We start from the raw sequence: 22,911 nt of genomic DNA, 5'->3' as shown, positions 1-22,911 counted from the left end.
ACCTGTGGTCCCAGCTACTCGGGAGGCTGAGGTAGGAGGCTTGCTTGAGCCCAGGAGACTGAGGCTTTAGTGAGCCATGATCACACCACTGTACTCCAGCCTGGGCAACAGAGCAAGACTCTGTCTCAAGAACAACAAAACAACAACAAAAACACATCTTTTTTCAAAGTTAGCTGTAAGCTACTTTTTCCCCCACCCCTTTCAGTGATGAGATGTCCTATGTTTGTAATACAGTTAAATTCTTTTGTTCACATTCCATCTTGACATCCCCTGGTTGATTGGATTACTTTTTTTTTTTTTTTGAGACAGAGTCTTGCTCTTTCGCCAGGTGCCAGGCTAGAGTGCAGTGGCATGATCTCAGCTCACTGCAACCTCTGCCTCCCGGGTTCAAGCAGTTCTCCTGCCTCAGCCTCCCAAGTAGCTGGGAATACAGGCATGCACCACCACGCCCAGCTAATTTTTGTATTTTTTAGTAGAGAGGGAGTTTCACCATGTTGGCCAGGATGATTTCGATGATTGGATTACTTTTTAATGTGACATTTTATGAACTTTTTTATATTGCTATATAATTTTCATATTTGTTATTTTGACTGGCTATATTGGGTTAATAATATGTTGCAATTAATATGAAACTCCCTTGTCAGAATATAGGTTGTTTACAATTTTTCAGCATTATCAATCACCAAGAAATATCTTTTTGTGAACTACCTTCTGGTTTTATATTTTGTTTTTAATTATTCTCTTAGAATAATTCTTAAGAATGGAATTCCTGGGTCAAAAGATGTACATATTTTGGTAACTGCTTTTTTGCCAGATTGCCCTCTGAAAATATTGTGCTTATTTAAAATGCTATCTATTATTTATAGGTTTTCCAAAACCTTTTTGGGTTTTATAACTTTAAAAATAAAAATAAAAACCCTTTGACCACTTTGATCAATTGAAGATGCTACTTCATTATAGCAATAACATTCACTTTTTAGTTTAGTAGCAAGGTGAGACATTGTGCCCCATCTCATACTATTTGTTTTTGAGGACCATATGTTGAAGGAAAACAAGATTATGAACTCTATGCAGGAGCAAAATTCTGAATTCTTTTAGGCAATTTCTTGCCATTTTGGGACTATTAGGTTTAGAGAAAATCAGGTATGGTGTTACCAAGTTCCATTTTGGGTCAGATTAATGTTTTCTTTGGGGGGTCTGCTGTGTCAGAAGATGAAGAATACCATTGGTAGTCCCAAGTTCACATTACCACCAATTATTAATTAATTTGAATAGGAGTTCAATTTCCCTTTCTTTGGAAGCACATAACGAGCTCAATTTGATAATTTTTGGTAGATATGGGGTCACACTGTGTTGCCCAGGCTGGTCTCGAACACCTTGGCTTCCCAAAGTGTTGGGATTATAGGCCTGAGCCCCTAAACCCAGCCTAATGTGCCCAATTTGAAAGTGTATGCTCCTTGAGTAACTTTTAACTGGTTAATTTCCTGCAGTAAATGGCACGGGGGTACCAAGGAAGTGTTGGAGATGCACTAAGACTAAGGAGTTCATTCAGACTCTGGGGCCAGACTGCTGGCTTTGGATTCTGGTTCTGCTGCTTACTTGCCACGTGACTCTGAGCAAGTTACTTGACTGGCCTGTTTCCCCACCTGTAAAAGGAGGATCACCTCGCTTACTCATCTTTGATTTTGATACAAATTTCTGTAGAGACAAAGGATCCGTGTCATTTCTGTAACTTCTTCCTTACAATGAATGGTTGAGATCTAATATAACAAAAACTTTTTTCGTGATTAAAGTTGAAGATAGGTGACCTACCAGATGTCTGAGACCTAAAACTACACATTTTCTTTTGAGAGGAAGGTCATAGGGACCTCGGCTAGGAAGACATGCAGTTGTCAAAAATAGGCACCATTTTCCCACACAATTTCTAGAAGTTAGAATGAGAAGAAAGAGAATAAAAATTACTCAGATATAATTATAATTAATTCTGGTCTTTTAAAAATTTCCTGGTGTTTTTCTTTTTTTACCTATTGTCAGTATTTTTCATATTACAGCCTTCTCTTATTTTAAACAAACATTCCCATAATGCACACAGTAAATTTACTTCATTTTTTCGGTGTTCTGTAACATAGTTGAAGAACCTCTGTTTTAATCAAATCATGCCTAGTAGATAAGGCAGCAGGTACCCTTTGGATGCTCCAGTGTCAGTGAATAATGAGGTAGTGGACCAATGGGTTTATTTTTGTGTTTCAGGGAGAAAATATAGAAGACATCCCAAAGGAAGTGCTGATGGACTGTGCTCACCTTGTGAAGGCCAACAGCATTCAAGGTCAGTTTTCCTAGTGGTGGTTTTATAACACTGACTTTTTAGTGGTGGTTTTAGAATTAGCACTGACTTTCTCTGTGTCTGAAATGGATTACATTTTAGTGAACGTGCTGTTGACTTTGGCCTACATCAAAGGAATAACATGTTCTCTGCCTTTGCCATGTTTTGTTCTTTAAGGTGGATGGCAATTTTGCTACCTGTCAAAGAACTAAAAACTGATCTCCCAACCCCTGTAGTTTTTATGGTTCTATCTGAGCCTCAGCTCTTTTTACTGTTTCCTTACTTTGAATATAAGGTTGTCTAGATTTGCCTATACTTAGTGTTACTATAAAAAGACTGGGAAATTTAGTAGTCTTGATAGCTAAGCAAGAATAATGTGTTTTGTGGCTTTATTTTTTAATGCTGTTTGTATCTTTATTCCCATTGTTTGTCACTAGATTCTAGAATTAAAGTCCCCAAATCATACTTTTCTACTTTTTCTTTCTCCCCTCCTCTTACATACTTTTTCCCTCTTAAATTGTGAAATTGTTAAGTCAGTTGATCTTGTTACTTGCCCTCCCCACCAAAGAGAATCTTATTTAGTTGGTCTGGGGTGATCCTCAAATATCACAGCTTTTAAAAGCTCCCTGGGTTACTCTCCTGTGCAACGTGGGTTGAGAACAATTGGCCTAAGTGGTTTAGGTGGGGCCTGGCATACTGTCCTTGGTGCTTACCTGGCATTTATTTCTACTATGCAAGATTTAATCTAATCATCATGAAGGGTCAAGAAGGATGATTATTAGAGTAGGGGTGAGGTCTAAGAAGGGAAACTAGGAGGTGGTGTTCTGCTAAGAATGGGCCAGTAGATCAGATTTTAGGGTATAGAACACAGATCTGGATGGGGTAGAGGTTATTGTGGCTTGAGATGAAGTGGAGGGATGCTCCAGAGGGTTGGAAAGCAATCATGGTTTGGGTAGAAGATCAACATGGGGCAGACCCACAGCTTATAACAGGGATCAGGGGTTGGCGATTACAGGACAAGAGCAGCGTAGCATTCCCCTTTCCCCGTCACTCAGACTGCTTCTCACACCCTCGCTTAGGCGGCCTGAATGATGAGTCAGCATCTAGCCAAAGAATGTAGAACTCTTACTTTACAGAGCCACTGATTTTCAACTCTATAAGTCAACAAAATGTAATACATTTGGGGACATTCCATTTCGTGTGTAGAACAGAATTTTCTGAGATTTTCGGCTAAGATCATCAGTTACTAAAATAAGAATTGGAATTGTTTTCTTCTATGTTACAAATTCCTTCACATGTCCTTATCCCTTCCCATGCCTCTGGCTAGCAGACACGCCTTTGTTAAAAGAGCGTTGGACGTCTTATATTGGCCAGCCCCTTTCTTCCTCATCTCTTCACAGTTTACTAGTTCTGGAGAAAACAGAGGAGTAAAGAGTCATGACACTGATTACTCTTTCTCTCCTCTTCAACCTTCTGCAGTGATAGCTCAGCTAGGAAATAAGGAGCTAAGCCCAAGGGTCTTGCTCTTATGAGTCAGTAGAAGATGTTGTGCCAAGATGTGGAGAAAACGGGCTTTGCTATGAGAGTTCCAGAGGACACTCTACTTGTGGCACTTTGTAGGGACAAAGTTTTTCCCCCAGTTGACCACCTGCAGTGCTCAGAACCAAGGGTATTGGGTGTAAACTTGTTTGTCGCAATAGAATTACCCTGTTCTGGGTCATAGGCCTAGAATCTTAGGTCAGCCTGTTCTGAGTTCACCCAGCGAATCTTTCCAGATTAAACTTTTAAAAATTTATAAACTTTCTTGACTCCCCTCAGCCTAAACTGTTCAGTCTGGACTTCTGAGGCTGGCACTTAAGCGTCTCTGGTTTGACTACAGACTTCTCTCCCTTTATGTATTTCACACTATATAGCCAAAGCCATTATTTGCTGTTTTCCAACCTTGCACCTGGCTTATATTGCTCCCTCTGCCCTCAGGTTTGTCCTTGCCATCATCAGATTCCAGATTCAAGCTAAGGTTCCAAGTTCACATAGTAGGTGTAGTAGTGGTGGTAATTGCTAACGTTGATGGAGTACTAATTACATGCCTGGCCCCGTGCTAAGTACTTCACAAATTATCCACCCTGTTGAGTTATATATTATTTTCATATTATAGAGGGGGAATCTTAAAAGGAATTAAGGAACTTGTTCAAGGTCTTAGAGGTCTCAAGTGCGGTAGAGACTGGATTTGAAGTCACCCCATTTGGCTCACATCTTCTGCCATAACTCCTGAGCTCTGTTAGCCTCTTCAATGAACACTTTTCCGTCTTCAGCTTTGAGGGGCCCCACTTTCTCTGTGCTGTCTTAGCACTTTCCGGTACCTTTCCATCAGCATTTGATGAGTTCTCCTTTTAATCGAAGTTATTTATGTGCTTACCTCACTCCATTAGAGCCGTGGAGAGCAGGATTCATTGCCTGTTCATGTTTGTATCCCCCACAGTGCCTTGTATATGGAGATTTTCTAAAGAAACTTTATTTAAAAAAAACTTTCAGACATTCAGAAAAGTTGCAAGAAGAATACAGCTACCATATACCATTCACTTAGATCCGTCAGTGTTTAAATTTTTCCATATTTATTTACTTTCCCTATAGCATACTCATTAACTTTTTTAGCTGCACCATCTGAAGGAAAACTGTAGATATCGTGACCTTTCATCATGTTCCTCTGAAGAACAAGGACATGGTCTTAAATAACTGCATCACAGAGATAGGATTCAGGAAGTTTAACACGCATAGAATACTGTGTTCTGATATATAGTCCATATTGAAGTTTTGCCACTTGTCCCACTGCTGTTTCTTTGTAGCATTTTCTTTGCTCCAGGGCCATGTGCTGTACCTACTTGCCATGTCTCTTTAGTCTCCTTTAATCCAGAGATACTACTTTGTCTTTCAAAGAGTGCAGATCAGTTGTAGTAATGGAATTACTAACCCACAGCTGGGGTTTGTCTCATGCTTCCTCTGAATTAGAATCCCACTACACACTGTGGGGCAGGAATATTACATAAACTGAAGTTTTGCACATTATAGTCAGGCAGCACATGATGTCATTTTGTGCCATTTTTTGGTGGCATTAACCTTGACCACTTGGATAAAGTGGTCTTCTAGCTTTCTCCAGTGTACATGGGCATTTAATAAGCATCGAAATTGCTCATCATCTAATTTGGAAGGACCAGAGAGAGCATGAGACCAGTGATTAAACTGCGATTCCCAGATCGGCCAGGGAGGGTATTGCAGGCATAGGGCATGAGTGGTGGAGGAGGCAGTGCAAGGGGCAGGAGGAGTGAATGGGGTACCTGGCACCCCTTCCATCCAGAGTGCCTCTGCTTTGATGGCTTCTATGTTTTCTTTGGTAAAAGAGTTTCACTGCTGAAAGAAACAATAAGCAAAACTCTATTAACTAGTCAAACTTACTGGTATTTCTTATCAGATTTCGAGAGCCATGGGGACTTTCTTACGGAGCCTCAGCTAGCTCTTGGTAGTGCCCAGACAGAGTCCGGGATCGTGAGTCCCAGGCCATGGCTTTCCATTACTGCTTAACCTTTAGAGTCACGGACTCCTTTGAGAATCTGAGGAAATGTATTCAGTCCTTTTCACTTGGTGGGGGTTGGGAAACAAAACCACAATGATAATTTTGCATCCAATTTAAAAGAGTACTCAGAAGTCCCTGAAGCTAATCTGTGGACCACTGCTTGCCATAGTAATACTTCTGTTTGAATTTTGTCAGCTTTACCATTTGCCTTTTGTGGGTGGTTTTTGAAAAAGTGTTGGTGGTTTAAAACAACGGGTGGCCTGTTCACGCTAAGCCGTTTCCCTTGTCGGCTGATGGCAGTTTGCCGGTGGGTAAGGGAACACATTGCTCAGTCTCATCCTGCCTGCATGTTGAAGACAGTCTCTCTTGGCAGGCTGCAAGATGAACAACGTTAATGTGGTATATACGCCGTGGTCTAACCTGAAGAAAACAGCTGACATGGATGTGGGGCAGATAGGCTTTCACAGGCAGAAGGATGTAAGTGTTTTGTACCATTGAAGGAGGTGGAGCCCTGATACTGAATGGAGTATCCTATCTTTTCTGTCTGACACCATTGTTGTTGAGGGCTGAGCATGACTTATGTTTTCTAAAGGGAATTAAACTGGGTTGCTAAACCTCTGGAAAGCCTTACCCCTCTCTGGGAGAAAAAAACAAAAAGATGCAATATTTTTTCTCCTATCTCCTTTAAAGGTAAAAATTGTAACAGTGGAAAAGAAAGTAAATGAGATCCTGAACCGATTAGAAAAAACCAAAGTGGAGCGGTTCCCAGACCTAGCAGCAGAGAAAGAATGCAGAGATCGTGAAGAGAGGAATGAGAAAAAAGCCCAGATTCAGGAAATGAAAAAGAGAGAAAAAGAAGAAATGAAGAAGAAGAGGGAAATGGATGAACTTAGGTATGTTGGAGCTGTGGTATTGAGCTTGACTTCAAAGATGATTCCCTGATGATTTTAATCATGTATCAGACCTGAAGAATGATGTATTGGTGGAAGGAGGGACATGTAACTAGCTCAGAACCTTAAACTGTTTTTTTTAAAAAAGGCATTTATATTAATGTGTTGGTTAAAAGAATTGCTTGTTTATGGGGGCAGGATATGAAAATGTATAAAATAAAATAACTAATTTTATTCGTAGATAAACCTTCATAAGTTATCTTTAGTTTGGTTTGCTTTGTAAATTTCTTCTGGAAAGGAAAAGATGCCATGGGAGGTATTTACGATTGACTAGCTGTACTATTTAAATAAAGTTGTGTTGGCTCTAAAAACCAATGCTAGTAACTCTCAAAGCTGTTTTGTTTTGTTTTTGTTTTTTGTTTTTTGTTTTTGAGACAGAGTTTCACTCATGTTACCCAGGCTGGAGTGCAATGGCACGATCTCGGCTCACCGCAACCTCCCCCTCCTGGGTTCAGGCAATTCTCCTGCCTCAGCCTCCTGAGTAGCTGGGATTACAGGCACGCACCACCATGCCCAGCTAATTTTTTGTATTTTTAGTAGAGACGGGGTTTCACCATGTTGACCAGGATGGTCTCGATCTCTTGACCTCGTGATCCACCCGCCTCGGCCTCCCAAAGTGCTGGGATTACAGGCTTGAGCCACCGCGCCCGGCCCTTGTTTTTGTTTTTTTGAGACAGAGTCTCGCTCTGTCACCCAGGCTGGAGTGTAATGGCACGATCTTGGCTCACTGCAACCTCCGCCTCCTGGTTCAAGCAATTCTCCTGCCTCAGCCTCCCAAGTAGCTGAGATCACAAGTGTTTGCCACCATGCCCGGCTAATTTTTTATATTTTTAGTAGAGACAGGGTTTCATTATGTTGGCCAGCCTGGTTTCAAACTCCTGATCTCAGGTGATCCACCCGCCCTGGCCTCCTAAAGTGCTGGGATTACAGATGTGAGCCACTGCGCCTGGCCTCAAAACTATTTTTAAAACTTTCTACATTTTGAAAGTCTAAAGTAATGTAGCAAGGCCTGTTTTAAAGCACTACATTTTTAAACAGCTAAATAGTTCAAATACAATTTGGCTCCTGAAATTCTAGTGAAGAAGGCCAGGAGAGCAATGATTATGTCAGTTTTCTATTTCCATTGAAACAAATTGCCACAAATTTAGTAGCTTAAAACAACACAGATTTGTTGTCTTCTACTTCTGAAGATTGTCCAGCAAGGTTCTCACTGGGCTAAAATCAAAGTGTCTGAAGGCACCAGGGGAGAATCTTTCCTTTCAGCTTTGAGAAGCACCCACATTTCTTGGCTCCTCCTCCAAAGCTCTTCATAGTCACAGCCCCCTCTCCGACCACTGCCTTCTCTGCTTCTAAGGAACAGTGTGATTAGATTTAGCTCATCCAGATAATTCACGATAATCTTTCCATCTTAAGGTCCTCAACTAATGACAACTGCAAAGTCTACTTTGCCATATAACATATTTATAGGTTCTAGAGACTGAATGTAGACGTTCTCCCATATAGTGTTGTACCCAAAGAGCCCCTAGTTGTTCTAATTAAAACAAATTAATCCTGCAAATTCTCATCACAGAACTCCTACATTTTTCCATGATTTTTCATATGCAGTACATATACCAAAAAGAAAAAAGGGTTACTGATAACAAATTGCCTTTGGAAATGGTGTAGAATCAGAAACAAGTTGCTTAGACATGTCCTACCCAGTTTTCTTGGAATGCCCTGGATTCTTAGAGAGATTGTTGGGTCAAAATGCAGGTGTAATGATTATGTACTGTTATTTATTATTAACATGTCTGTGTTTCTGGTTGGGTTCTGCTAAAACAGGCTTAGTAGCCTCATTTCAAATACAGTGTTCAAATGGAGAGCTTCAGAAATGTTACGCTGAGTTGTAATCTGCTAACATGAGGCCAACTAACATATAGTTTAAATATTTGATACGGCCTAGAATTGTGAGTCTGATTTGTGTTTGAAGTGAAAGAAACAGTATGAACTCCATCAGTGTGGTAAAATTTATGGCATTCCGGGTGATGCAAGATTTAGAGCAGTTAATTCTTTTTTGTTTTGAGTTTGGAGTGGGGGGAAATTGAAAACATGCCTTTTAGTGGCCTTTACAGATCTAACATAATTTTGTTTAAGAACACGATGGAACATCATAATAGGAATGTAAGATCACTTAATTTACTTATAACATTTAATAAGTAAGAATCGCTTACCCTTCTGCACATTTTCCAGCTGCCAAACACTGCACTGCAAAATACTTTACTTCATTCTCTCATTTAATTCCAGCAATAGCTGTGGCAGGTTTTTATCTGTCTCTTATAGAAGAGGAAACTGAGCCTGAGAAGCAGTCAGAAAGTTGCCACAAGCTCATGTAACTACTTAGTCTCAGTCTGATCTCAAACCTACACACATTACTTACTCTATTCTTCTGCGCTTTATTCACTTTATTCAATTTTAAAGTAATTTTTATTCAATATAAATCAGTCAAGTAATTTATAGATGTCATAATTCCAATTAAACTGCACGCTACTAAAAGTTAGGACGTTAGTATGATTTTATGAGTTTCAAAAATTACAAGGCTTTAAACAAAATATGTCAACCAAAACACAGTTTTTGTATCTTCTGGGCATTTTTCTATAGTGTCATCAACATATAAAATATTCCTATTAACTGAAGGAAAAACTCAATCTTATTGAATAAGATTTTTGCTTCAAAAGTTTATCTAATCAGTCCTACTTTCTAAGTTGTCACTAGTCATATGTATTTTTTAATAATCTCCATGCATCTCAGAAAACCAAAAACAATTGCTATGTTTATTTCCATTAACCATATGCCACACAGACAACCTTCTGTCACATGCTGCAGAAGACAGAAGATCATGGCACAGGGCTGCAGTGCTAGGAACAGGACTTGGTGATGTTGCAAAGATTTGCTTGGCACATCCAGAGCTGCTGTTTGCCTGCTGTGTTCTGCAGCTTTTGTGAAATTTCAACAATGGGCTCTAAGCTTCTGACTTGTTTTGTAATCAGTTTTTATACATTTTGCAGTGCTAGCATCACTTCCATTTCTGTCTTTGAATCTTCCACTCAAGATATAGAAATCTATGCCTATTACCTGACTTATTTTAATTTTGCATTTTTTATTTGGCTTTGTGTTACTGTACCAAATATTTATTACATCAAAATTAAGTCAACCCATGTAGAGTCGAAACCTGAAGAAATAAGCAATAGTCAGGGAAACATCATTAATATTGGATGGGTGAGTAACAGATGAGAGGTTGAGGCAGTCAAAACAAAGAGTAAGGACTATGGCTACCTGAGAGGGCTGTTTAAAAGTTGAGATGGGGCTGGGCAAAGTGTAATTCCAGCAGTTTGGGAGGCTGAGGCAGGAGGATTACGTGAGCCCAGGAGCTTGAGATCAGCCTGAGCAACAAAATTAGACTCTGTTTCTATAAAAAATAAATAATTAGCCAGGCATGGCGGTGCAAGCCTATAGTCCCAGCTACTCTAGAGGCTGAGGTGGGAGGATTGCTTGAGCCAGGCTGGCCCAGGCTGCAGTGAGCTCACTGCACGCCATCCTGAGTGACAGAGCTAGATCCTGTCTCAAAAAATAAAAAGTTATGGCAGAGACTGGGAGATCAGAATTAGAACTCAAAGCTCAGGTAACTGAAATGAGAGAAGTACAAGACGCAGGTGAAATGGTAAGTCACGGCTAAATGCATCTTCAGTTTGAATATTGACATGAACTTGATTTTCAGGCAAAGATTACTTCAGCGTGGAGGATAATGTGGAAAGATTTTAGCTCGTAACTGACAAAGCAGGAATCCAAACTGAAGTCTAATTCTGAAGCCAGGAGTCTATAGCGTGCTTCCTTTGAGGCAAGGAATGAACAGACTGGCAAGGCCGGGGTTGAGGGCACACATACGCAAGTGAAAGAATGAAAAATTAGGAATATTGTAGAGTGACTTAAAAGGTTTCCTTCTGTCCAGGATTCATGTTGCAAGTGATAAAGAGCCTTTCTACGTTTTGTGGAAAATTGGGAGAAAGTAGACTTATAGGTCGAATGAAGTCACTTTGCTGATCTGATTGTTAAGGGAACCAGAATCGGTGTGTCTAGGTCAGTTAAGAGGAAATGGTGAGACCATTAACTAATCAAATGGATGACAGTCTCATGAAGAACTGACTTCTTTGTACCTTTTTTTGTTTATCTTATACACACTGCCACTGCCTTCTACTGTAATGAATGCTCTGTGTGCTGTGCCTCCTTGTCTTACCTCTGAGCTCCTGTCTGGGAAGTACTCATGGATCCTTGCCTCCCCTTAGAGGGGACAGAGTCCTTTGTCTATGCAGTGAATGACTAGTCGTACATCATGAATCTAGTGAGATTAGCTTCCCTGGTATTAGCTTTCCTTTTTTGTTTCCATTTTTAAAGTAATTTGTATTCAATATAAATCAAGTAACTTATAGATGTCATAATTCATATTAAACTGTATGTTACTAAAATGTAAGGCATTAGTGTGACTTTATGAGTTTCAGAAATTGCAAGTATCCAAACAAAACTTAAAAACCAAATCACAGTTTTTATATCTTCTGGGCTTTCTTCCATAGTGTCCTCAACATACAAAATATTCATATTAACTGAGGGGAAATAATTCTCAATCTCACTGAATAAAATTTTTGCTTCAAAAGTTTAATTAGTCCCACTTTCTAAGCTGTCACTAATCACTTGCATTTTTTAAAAATCTCTATGGATTAAGAAAAGCAAAAACAACTGCTATGTCTGTTTCTGTTAAGCATATGCCAAACATATCCCAGGCTGGAGTGCTGGGGGGCCATCATAGGTCACTGCAGCCTCCAATTCCTGGGCTCAAGCGATCCTCCCACCTTAGCCTCCTGAGTAGCTGGGACTACAGGCTCACACTACCATGCTTGAATAATATCTTTATTTTTTGTAGAGATGGGGTCTTGCTATGTTGCCCAGGCTGGTCTCAAACTCCTGAGCTCAAGTGATCCTCCTGCCTCAGCCTCCCCAAGTGCTGGGATAAAGTCATGAGCTACAACACTTGGCCCCTGATATGGTAGTCTTGAAGCCAAGATCAAAACTCTGATAGCTAAAGAGTTGGAAGCAGTGCTCCAAGCAGAGGGAACTATGTATGCAAAGACTTTGTATGGGACCAGCAAGGCAAAATGCAGGGCTAAAGTCACAAGTGTCTGGAGCAGCAGGGGTGAGAGGGCACTTGGATCAAGGGGCCAGTCTATGTGGGCCCTTGCTGGCCATGTTTGCCCTCATCCTAAGAGTTCAGTGAAGCCATCAGAAGGTTTTAATCAAGGGTTAATACAATGAAGCTTGTGTTTTGGGAAGGTCGCTTTGCTGACCTCATAAGGGAACCAGAGTGCATGTGGTAGGTCAGTTAAGAGCATTCCACATCACAGATGATGGTAGCTTAGACTGTGGTGGTCACCTGGGGTGGAGAGAAGTGGATCCATGAGAGAATTTGAGGTGAAATGTTAGGATCGGGTGATAGTTTGGATTGAGGTGAAGAGAGGGGCAAAGGGGGCTAAGAATGACTTCGAGGGTTTCAGTTGGAAATGGAATGCACAGTGATGCCATTCTTTGAGCTGGGGAACACTGGAAAAGAACTAAACTGGTTTAGTAGGGAAAACCATGAGCTGGAGATGGCCCTAAGAGCCTGAAAATACCCTTGAGATCTCAAAAACATGTCAGGGAGTTAGTTGGACTAATGGAAATGGAGCGCAAAGAAAGGTAAATTTGTGGTTTTTTTGCTCTTTGATTTTTTTTTTTTTTTCTTTGTGACTGAGTCTGGCTTTGTCGCCCAGGCTGGAGTGCAGTGGCATGATCTCGGTGCACTGCAACCTCCACTTCCCGGGTTCAAGCGATTCTCCTGCCTCAGCCTCCCAGGTAGCTGAGAGTACAGGCATGCACCACCAAGCCTGGCTAATTTTTGTATTTTTAGTAGAGACAAGGTTTCACCATGTTGGCCTGGCTGGCCTCAAACTCCTGACCCCAAGCATTCCACCTGCCTCGGCCTCCCAAAATGCTGGGATTACAGGTGTGAGCCACTGCGCCCGGCACAAGAAAGGTAAATTTGTGCATCACTGTCACACAGATGGGAATTCTGACCCAGTGGTTCTTCAGCCTGGGAAGACAGATCCCTACAACTGGGCCTATGGATCCATTTAAATCTTCACAAGTGATTTTCAAATGCAGTGAGAATTGGCATTCTCTGCTCTAACCACTTGTGTTTCACAACATGTCTTTCTCCTCCTGCTCATGCAACCTGTTCATCTTGTCTGTTTTTTATTTTTTGTTTTTTTAATTCCTTGTAGACACCACTTACTCTTAGAAGCGTCAGCTGGTCTCTCCGTCTGGGTGTCTCCCAACTCATTATCTTTGACTGTGGCATTTCTCCCTCCCACTGGTCTCCAGTTTTCAGTTTCTACAGTTCATATTTACTTGGGTGTCTCATGATGACTTCAAACGAAGCATGTCTCAAACCAGGCGCATCTTCTTTGCAACATTTTTTCATTTCTCCTATTTTTTTCAAATCACTGAAGCTACAAACGTTGATGTCATTGTTGTTTCTCCTCTGTTTTATTCCTTCTTACCATTACAGCTGTTAACTCCAGGGATTCATGCTCTCAGATTTGCGTATTGTAGTAAGCCCCGGCCTGATAAGAGTGTGAGCTTAGGAGTCAGACCTCCTTCAAAACCTGGCATCTCTTCTTATCTCTAAGACCTTGGACAATTTACTTAACCACCCTGACTCTGCTTCCTTATTTTATACAATCGTCTTATAATGCTCCTTGACCTATTAGAGAGATTAGCAGTAATTTATGTAGAAAGCACTTTCTACAGTTCTTAGCAAATAAAGGACACCTAATAAATGGTAAATACTGTTATTGTGAATGGACCTTCTTGCCTTGGCTGCCTCGCTCCTCTCTCTCTTTGCTACACATTACTCTATTCAAAACACTGGTATTATGTAGCCTCACTTTTGTCTCTTTGTATATTTTTTAATAGTACTTTTCACTGTAGTTATTGATGAATACGTCTTATTTCCCCTTCTAGTAAGTTCTGTGGGTCCAGGCTTTGTGTTAGTCATCATTTTCTGTTTTCTTCTCATCTGATCCTTCACCCAGGCTTAGCACAGGGTCTTATGCATCATGGATATTTAATAAATACCCACTGACTCTTATTATGGCTTTACTCATTGTGTATTCTGGCTTCTTGCTGAACACACTGTGTTCAGCTGTGCATTTAGGACAACATATTTGGGCCCCACATCCAGCCTGATTTCCCACTACTTTACTTTGAGAACCTACCTGAGTTAGCTGGATCTTCAGCAAGTCATTATAGATACGATCTCTGTCTCTTTGCTCATCCCACTCTCTGGATCTGAAATGCCCCCTCATTCATCCTGCCCCCTTGACTGGCTTGGTCTGGTTCCGCCTTGTCTGTGAAGGGTACCCTGACAGTTCCTGCCCACACTGATGTGTTTGCTCCTTTGAATTCCTGTAGCATTTACAGTCTGAGCTGTATATCTCATCTGTGAATCATATCATATCTTGGTTGTAGGTTAATTTCCCCATCTGAAAAGTAGCAATAATGCCACCTGTCTTGCCAAGTTATTGTGGAGGTGGTCACATGAAACAAGCAGGAGAAAGCCCTTTGTAAACTGTAAAGTGCTGTGCACATCTTTTTGATTGTTTATAAATATTTATCCTTTGAATGTTACAATCTCCTTGAGTGCAGAGATTATATCTGGTAGCTCTTGTGTTTCTTCTAAAGCCCATGAACAGTGCTGAATACACCGGAAATGTTCATCAAATATTTGTTGGCTGGATCACCATAATTTAAATGTGTGTCCGTTTTTTTTCCCTTCCAGGAGCTATTCATCACTAATGAAAGTAGAAAATATGTCTTCAAATCAGGTATGTTCAAGGGGTGTGCATAAAAGTTTGCCTTGAAATAATTCACTAAGGGTTTTTTATCATTGCGTTACTGGACATTATTGCTTTACATGTTGCAAATAGGTGACCATGGTTGGTAACCAGGACACCACTCAGGCTGGTTTCTGTTAGGCATTGCGCCTCCTTCCCTGTGGATGTTCTCATGTTTGTTTAAGTAGGCCATCTCAGGGAAAGAGATCGTCAGAGCTTGTGTACTGTGTATTACAGGTCCATTGATTTTATATTTGTAGGACTTTATTCTTTATTTCCCCTTTTCTGATTGCAGGCATGCAAAAGTGCCTTTATTTATTAGTTTTCTATATCAGTGTGGCTGTAGAGTCCATAGTATAATTGAGAACAAAATTATCGCCTTCAATTAAAATAAAAGTACTTACCCTAAGATCTTACGTGACTAAGTGAAGCCTAAGTGACAAAACTGGTTGTTCTCATGTTCCTTAGGACCTGAGATATAAACAGATGGTGACCCGTAACACAGTACTGAAAGGATCTTCTTAACATCACAGCTATTATTTGATTGGAACTATGTCAGAGAATTACTGTCCTTGAGGACTGTTCTTCCTAAAATTTATTTTGAGGTGTCTAGAGATAGCACAATTTTGCTGCTATCGAACAGTCTGCAGAAAACGGAAGCTGGGCGGATATATTTGGGATTTTGCATGTTTCATAGTATAGTTTAAAAATATAGTCATCCCTCAGTATCTGTGGGGGACTGGTTCCAGGACTCGCTAAAGCTACCAAATCCTAGTATGCTAGAGTCCCTTGTGTAAAATGGAGTAATATTTGCATATAACCTATGCACATCCTTCCATATACTTCAGGTTCTCTATAGATTACTTATAATACCTACTTAGTGTAAATACTATGTAAATAGTTGTCATACTTTATTGTTTTTTAAAATTTATATTATTTTTATTGTATTTTTTAAATTATTTTTTTTCCTCTAAGTATTTTTGAGCTGAGGTTGGTTGAATTCACAGATAAGGAAACCAAGGACCATCTGTAACGGAATTTAAGATCCCTTATAAATCATCTAGTCAAACCCCAGATTTAGTGCATGAATTAGAATTAACAGGATTTTATGTCTTGTTTATATCTATATCACCTTCTAAAAATTTATAAGAACAACATTCTTATTCCCATCTCTAAACTAAATTTATGAGGCTCCTTTATGAATCAGAGATGTTTCTTTATAATTTATTCCTGAAAAATTCCAGAATAACATTATTAAATGAAATAGAGCTTTGAATTTGAAGTTTAGAGACTTAACTGTTATCTGCTAATTGGAGAAGATTAAAAATCCCTTGGGCAAGGGAGCTTTGTCACAGCAGTTGGGTTAGATCCTAAAAAAAGTCATTTAACCTCTCTGAGGGAGTAAAATGGAGACCTATTACTTCACAGGGCTGTTTCAGGATTTAAGCAGAGACACATCTATGTGAAAGTCTTCCTTGACCTACTCTGTAAATAGTCATATTTTTATACCATATCCATATAGACTTTGTTGCTGTTTTTCCAGAGTATCAGTATGAAAAGATGAGATGTGTTTAATCCTTTCTGGAACCTAGTTTTAGATTTCTTGAAACTACTGGAACAATTTAACAGCTAAACAGAAGTCTCTAACATACCACAACTCAGATGTCATTGTTGTGATTATTTTGCTTATTGAAGTTTTCCATATTTTAAAGTCTACTTTCCGCATATTATTTCATGACCTTAGTTGTTTCATTCTCATCATTATGGATTTTTAAAGTTGTATATATTTAGAGTTGAGAAATAAACAAATACACACACATATATACATACATACATATGCAAACACCATCTGACCAGTGACAGATTTTAAAAGTCCCAAGACTAAGAAATTGAATTTGTAGCCCACAAGATTGCTAACCTTTCTACCCTTCCTCTCCCTCTGTTGCTTGCAACCTCTGTTCCTGAGTTCCAAGTATGAATAAGGTTCAAGATTCCAAGGAAGTTTTGCACTGGGTGTTTTTATTCTCTCTTTCAGTTAAAATGTTTTTATAGTTTTTCTCCATACTTTAAAAGAATAGACTAATTGTCCTTATAAACATCTTCTGTTAAGAGATACAGATGTTTGTATTTTGTTTTTGTTTTCCATAAGTTATTGGGGTACAGGTGATATATGGCTACATGAGTAAGTTCTTTAGTGGTGATTTGTGAGATTTTGGTGCATCCATCACTGAGCAGTATACACTGAACCATATTTGTAGTCTTTTATTCCTCACCCTCTGCCTACTCTTCCCCCTGAGTCCCCAGAGTTCATTGTATCATTATGCCTTTGCATCCTCATAGCTTAACTCCCACATATCAGTGAGACCATACGGTGTTTAATTTTCCATTCCTGAGTTACTTCACTTAGAATAATAGACTCCAATCTCATCCAGGTCACTGCAAATGCTGTTAATTCATTCCTTTTTATGGCTGCATGTTCCATCATATATATATACACCACAGTTTCTTTATCCACTCGTTGATTGATGGGCATTTGGGTTGATTCCATGATTTTGCTATTGTGAATCGTGCCACTATAAACATGCATGTGCAAGTATCTTTTTTGAATTATGACTTCTCCTCTGGGTAGAAACCCACTAGTGGGATTGCTGGATCAAATAGTAGTCCTACTGTTCGTTTTTTAAGGAATCTCCACACTGTTTTCCATAGTGGCTCTACTAATTTCCATTCCCACCAGCAGTGTAGAAGTATAAGGGATACAGATGTTTCATGATCCAATTTAGAATGTGACCAGTTGTTTTTTCAGTTAAAGGCAGGTGTTTATATAATACAGGGCTTAAATTTTAATTTAGCTTATATAGGTTCATCAAGAAGAAAAATTACTGTAATTCCAAAATATAACCCCAGACAAGTGGGAACTCTGCAAATCTAACCCACAGCCTATATAGGGAATGACATACTTTCATTGATAACAACCCAAACTATCTTACTGAGTTGTTCATCTTCAGTGTTTGGGATCTGAAACTGACACTTAAAGATACTAAATGACTCTTTCAAACATTGCTACTGCTTTTATTTCAGATTAAGACTCTAGGGCGATCGTCTTGGCCGCTGGATATAACACAATCATTAGTCTGCTCTTTGTGTAGTTGTCGAAGGCATTTTTACTGTGGCTTCAGTTCATTGTGCTAATGGAAGAGACGCACAGAGAAAACCACTAAGTGAAGCTGGAGCTAAAACGAGACTTCACAGGAACCAATGTTTTCTACCAGTATCATATTTCTCTACCATCTTTAATAAGGGCTATTTAGTTAAGCTTTAGTCTGATCCCTTTGTCTGACAGCGCTCGTGTCAAGCAATGGGAAAGAGGAAAAAGATAAAACAAATGCAGTATTCAGGTTGTGACACTGGCAAGCAAATCAGAATGCACACTCTTAGCGAATGTTGGCCAGAAAGGAGTCAGGGCTCTACCTTTATGCATGGCCTTCAGGACTTGCTCATAAGCCACACGATAAAATCACTGCCTTTGTGCTGTATACCATCATGCAGGATTTTTAAATTAAAAAATGTGGCAAACCAGCTAACTTGGCAAATTTGCCTATGTTTGACTTCCTAATGGCCTTTCCTATTAAAAAGGAAAAACAGATCAGAGCCATGTTGTGAAGCCACACATCTGTGACAATGTTGAGGCTTAACTTACTGGAACTTGGACCAGAAATATTTTGCATATTGGCAGAATTGTTGGCATGAGGCTACTGAGGCAGCGTTTGCTTGGTACATTTGTTGAAGGATCTGTCATGTTTTCTTATAGTCACATTTGTTTTGCATTATACTTGGTCAGGTGGGACTTACTTTATTATTTAGAAATCAGTAGTCATTTGTTGCTGTGTAATCAGGCCCTGTAATGACACCTCACAGATATAGCTGCTAATTCAGCTCTCTCAGGAAATTGACCATTTAAGATGGAGAAGTGATGAGTGAATGTATTTATTTTACTTTCTGAACTCAGCGACTGAGATGAGAAGGCAGCTCGCTAATTAAGATAATTGTAAATGTTAAATATTGAGTTATTTTCAGGGCTTTGATGGTCTTGTTCTTTTGTTTCCTACAGGATGGCAATGATTCAGATGAATTCATGTAAAAGGAGGACCTTTGAAGAAGTGAATGTAGAGACAGTGGCAGACCTTTTGGTTTCATCTGTGTCCTGAAGCATAAAATACTACCAAAATTCCACCTTCATCCTTCCCAGAAATTATTGATTGTGGACTTTTAAAAAAATTTTACCTTTTTAGCTGACAGAAAAGGATCAGATATGCATAAATAGTTGAACTCGACAGCATATTACTTAAAGCGGAAATGTTTTTGCCAGGACATGTCTTGGTACCTTGTGAAAGCTAACTGCTCTTATTCTTGAGATAGACTTTAAAATGAACCAACTCTGAGAATTACTTCTGTTGCTGTGGTCCATCCCTGAAAACAGATGTCTTGAAACACTTTCCATATTCTTAAAATACTCTTCACTTCTGTTAAGAAGAACATGTTGGTGGGTAATTTTGCAAATGTCTCCCTGTCCCTGACTTCTTGATTAGGAAAAAGGGCGTCTGGGTTTTGAAAAAGAGATTTTCAGAAGATTGTTGGCTTCAGTATTCACGTTCCATCATGTCAGCTGGGACTGTTAGCTTAGTGACCCTCAGCTCAGCCTGTCCCGGCTTTTACGTCCTTGCTTCCTCTGAGCAGGGGCCTCCATCTTAGTCTCATCATATTTAAAGAAATTGATGCTGTTCATCCAGGTGGGGCCTGTGACAGTTATTGCCTGAGCACCAAGTAAGCCAAGCCACCTATGCGACAGCTTCTGGGCGCAGGAGTAATTTCTCTGCACTGGGGTAAAATAGGAAGGAGTGCTCTGTTGATCCTTTGGGAGATGTAGGTTACCTGATGTATGCCTTGGGATGCAGCATGAAGCGGAAATCCATATTGCAATTATGATTTTAGAAGGAACTAAGCATTTCACTAGCCAACCAAGTAACTATTTTCTTTACCCAGAAATCATATTTGAGTTGTAACCCCAGAGTTCAATTTCTCATTGTAGATTCAGCAACTTACTATGTAACATTACTTCTCATTTGAACCACTCACTATCTGTTGTGATTCTGATCAGAAGACATCTTTTGATTATAGTATGTAAGGCAAGCTCTGTAGAATGAGTCAAAACAAGGAGAAACAGAACAAAGCCTTTAGGACCAGAGGCATACACATGGACATTTTACTCACCCTACAGCAGCAAGAATGACCTGCAGCAGGTATTCTACCTGCAGGAGCACTTTGGAACTGTGGGCAAAACCGAAAGGCTAGTGTTTCCATTTGTTCCACGCTGGTGTATGGGGTTGAACTGGAAAATTCCCTGAGGTGTAATTCATTGGCCAAATTTTGAGAGGGTATAGAAGATGACTTTAGAGATGAGTGGTTTTGTGTATGTGTTTAATGATATTCAGCTTGACGTTCTGCAATTTTAAAAGTTATAATAAACTATCTTTTTTTAATCTGGAAGGACAGTGATAAATGAATTCTTAGAATTTGCTATCAAAAGAGTAGCCCCCATCTACAAGCGGGTTTGAAGGAGATCTTGCTGTAAACCTCATTCATCACAGGCACAGTCTGACGGGTTCTGTTGGGGGTTATCATCGTTCTCCTCCCCTGCTAAATGCCTCTTTCTTCCACATGCTGACTGGGTAAAAGGGATGCCCTTTCTCAGACATACTCTTGATTGACTGTGAATTTGTAGCTGTGCTCCTTCTCTGCTTCCAAGGAGTCCGGCTGCTACACAACTCCTCAGTACCCCACATGACAACACATGTAGATAGCGCTTTTGAAGAGGACATACATTTTTACTGCAGTATGAGAGGTCCGGGGGCTCATATTATAAACATTTCCTAACTCTCAGCTTACGCTGGTTTAAAATGTTCAGGTCTCTCTGCTGAATTCTCTTGATGAATTCATAGCTCTCCAACCTCCTCTGTGCTGATTCCCATGCCCCCAACCCCCAGCCTCTGTGTTTTATTTTTTTTCCCATCTCTGTTGGTCCCAGGATGTTTTCTTTGGAGGATATAATAGGTTCACTGCTCACAGGTCAAATTGTGGCATTGAACTCCTCTCATTTCTTGCTATTGGATTGTTTCCTAAACATTGGATAGGAGAATTAGATATTGTTGCTATTTTTATGGGCTGTGTCCTTGATCAAATCTCTGCTGTGGGTCTGAGTCACTTTGCTAACACCGTCTTCAGTTTCAACACTGATCGGCATGCAGGCGAGGGTCATGTTTAATTTACTTCACTAACTGCTGTATTATATTCTAATAGCTTTAGACTTCACATTTCTTATCCTCCTTTGTCTAGACTTGGGATCTTTGGGCAAGGGAGCTTTGTCACAGCAGTTGGGCTGGAACAAATGTTGAGAAGTTTATCAGAAGGCATTGAGATTAGCAGAATAGGTGATGGACATTAAGAACCCCTTCGGTGTCCACGTGTTTTGTTGTACTGTCTTTAACTCGTTCTTGAAGCATAGATTTCAGTGAGCCTTTCAGCTGTTCAGCCAGCAGTTTCCCCCTACTCAGGAAAGACGGTGTGAGCTGTATACCCAGCAGGATGAGACGGGGAGAGTTTTAGCTGCAGCTTCTAGTTTAAGAGCAAAGTCCTTCCTCACCATTGCATCTGTCTGAGTGGGGAAGCTCTTGTTTTCCAAGCTGGAACCGTTTATGGGGAAAACTGAGCAGGGTGGCAAAATGGAAAAGGAACAATTTTCTAGTTTTTCCTGACCCATCATATTGAGGCCTGCTTTGTCTTTCATCTGCAGTACAGCATGTGAATAACAAATTTCTGTATTCAAAATGATCATATTAGAGTGACTGCGTGACCTTTGATTTTAAAGCAGACTAAAACCGGACCAGACTACAATGAAAAATGTAAAATTAGAAACTTGAATTCCAAGCTAAATTTCAGCTTTGACTCACCTAACTCCAGTGAATAGGTGGCAGCTCAGAAACAAGGACGGCACCGCTGCTGTGGGAACGAGCTCACATCCGGCTGGCACTTCGTGAGAGCTCTTTCCTGCCAGGCACGTGTGAATTCCGCGTGGGCAAGACTTGTATGTGCGCTCTGTCATTTCGAAAGGGAAATGATGCCAACCCCAGACGCAGCATGTTCTGAATGAATGATCTGTAAAATATAATAAAAGCTTATAGTTTGAGTAGAACTCTGTGTGTGTGTGAGATTTCACTTTTTACTTTTCTCCTGCAAGTCCCAGTCTACTGATGGGATGTGCCTGCTTATTTTAGGGAAGTGGGGCTCAGCTTACATCCCCATGTGATGATGCCGTTCATACAGTCACAGCAGGAGCAAATCATAGTAAAGGGAAGGTCGCTTAAGAATTCCAGGAAGACACTTGAAGAACCCAGAGCTGAAAGTCCACGATACTTGAACTGGGAGTTTACAACTTGACCCTCTGCTCTCCCAGAATTCCTGGGAGTCTGCCTGAAATTTTGGCCAAGGCGAGCCTGCAAATGTGAAGACTTCCTGATGGTTTCATGGATGAATGTACGGCTGCGGATTGTGTTGTGTTTTGACAGATTTTCATCTTTTTTAGGCTACAACTGCCACTAATGTGAGAATGCTGGCAGGGAGGTCTTAGGGTCAAGGGTGCCACACAAACATGTAAGTTTTTCTCCCAGCTATAAAAGCATATTTGAATTCTTAAATGTTTATTAGAGCACAATGGGGTTACATGTTTAGTCAGGTGAATACCTGCATCCTTTAACTCCCTTAGCTACTAGAGTTCTGGGGTTTAAATGTTTACGTAAATTAGTCAATATGGGGAATGTAGTTTGAAACCAGAATTTTTATACAGCCAATTTTAGAAATGTGTGTATGTACTAGATAGCTTAGTAGTGCATTGAAGATACAAATACCTCCCTAATGCTGTCTTTTAACCTGGGTTTATCATTAGATTACACATACCTCTTTTCCTGCCTTACAATGATTGCTTAGTTTTGTCTGATTTAATTAGTGTCAATTATTGGAGGGACTGTGAGCTTTCTACCTTAGTGGTGTGACTATAGG

General features: G+C 40.0%; 1 protein-coding gene across 3 annotated transcripts in view; it reads left to right on the top strand.

Moving 5' to 3' along the window:
- Nucleotides 1-22,048, top strand: part of CCDC25 (coiled-coil domain containing 25) — a 36,285-nt gene extending 14,237 nt beyond the window's left edge. For 2 of the 3 annotated variants that reach the window (XM_032265407.1, XM_032265409.1), the window contains 5 exons: nt 2,251-2,326; nt 6,265-6,368; nt 6,582-6,784; nt 14,745-14,790; nt 18,911-22,048. In XM_032265407.1, the coding sequence (XP_032121298.1) occupies nt 2,251-2,326; nt 6,265-6,368; nt 6,582-6,784; nt 14,745-14,790; nt 18,911-18,940 (459 nt within the window). In that variant the 3' untranslated portion in view covers nt 18,941-22,048. The remainder of the gene's footprint in view (nt 1-2,250; nt 2,327-6,264; nt 6,369-6,581; nt 6,785-14,744; nt 14,791-18,910) is intronic. The other variant, XR_004264786.1, reaches the window with a different exon arrangement.
- The last annotated feature ends 863 nt before the right edge of the window (nt 22,049-22,911 follow it).

Source organism: Sapajus apella, unplaced genomic scaffold (genome assembly GCF_009761245.1).
Source record: "Sapajus apella isolate SASKATOON/1434 unplaced genomic scaffold, GSC_monkey_1.0 scaffold150, whole genome shotgun sequence".
Taxonomy (NCBI): Eukaryota; Metazoa; Chordata; class Mammalia; order Primates; family Cebidae; genus Sapajus; species Sapajus apella.
This window is presented reverse-complemented; position numbering and strand designations above follow the sequence as displayed.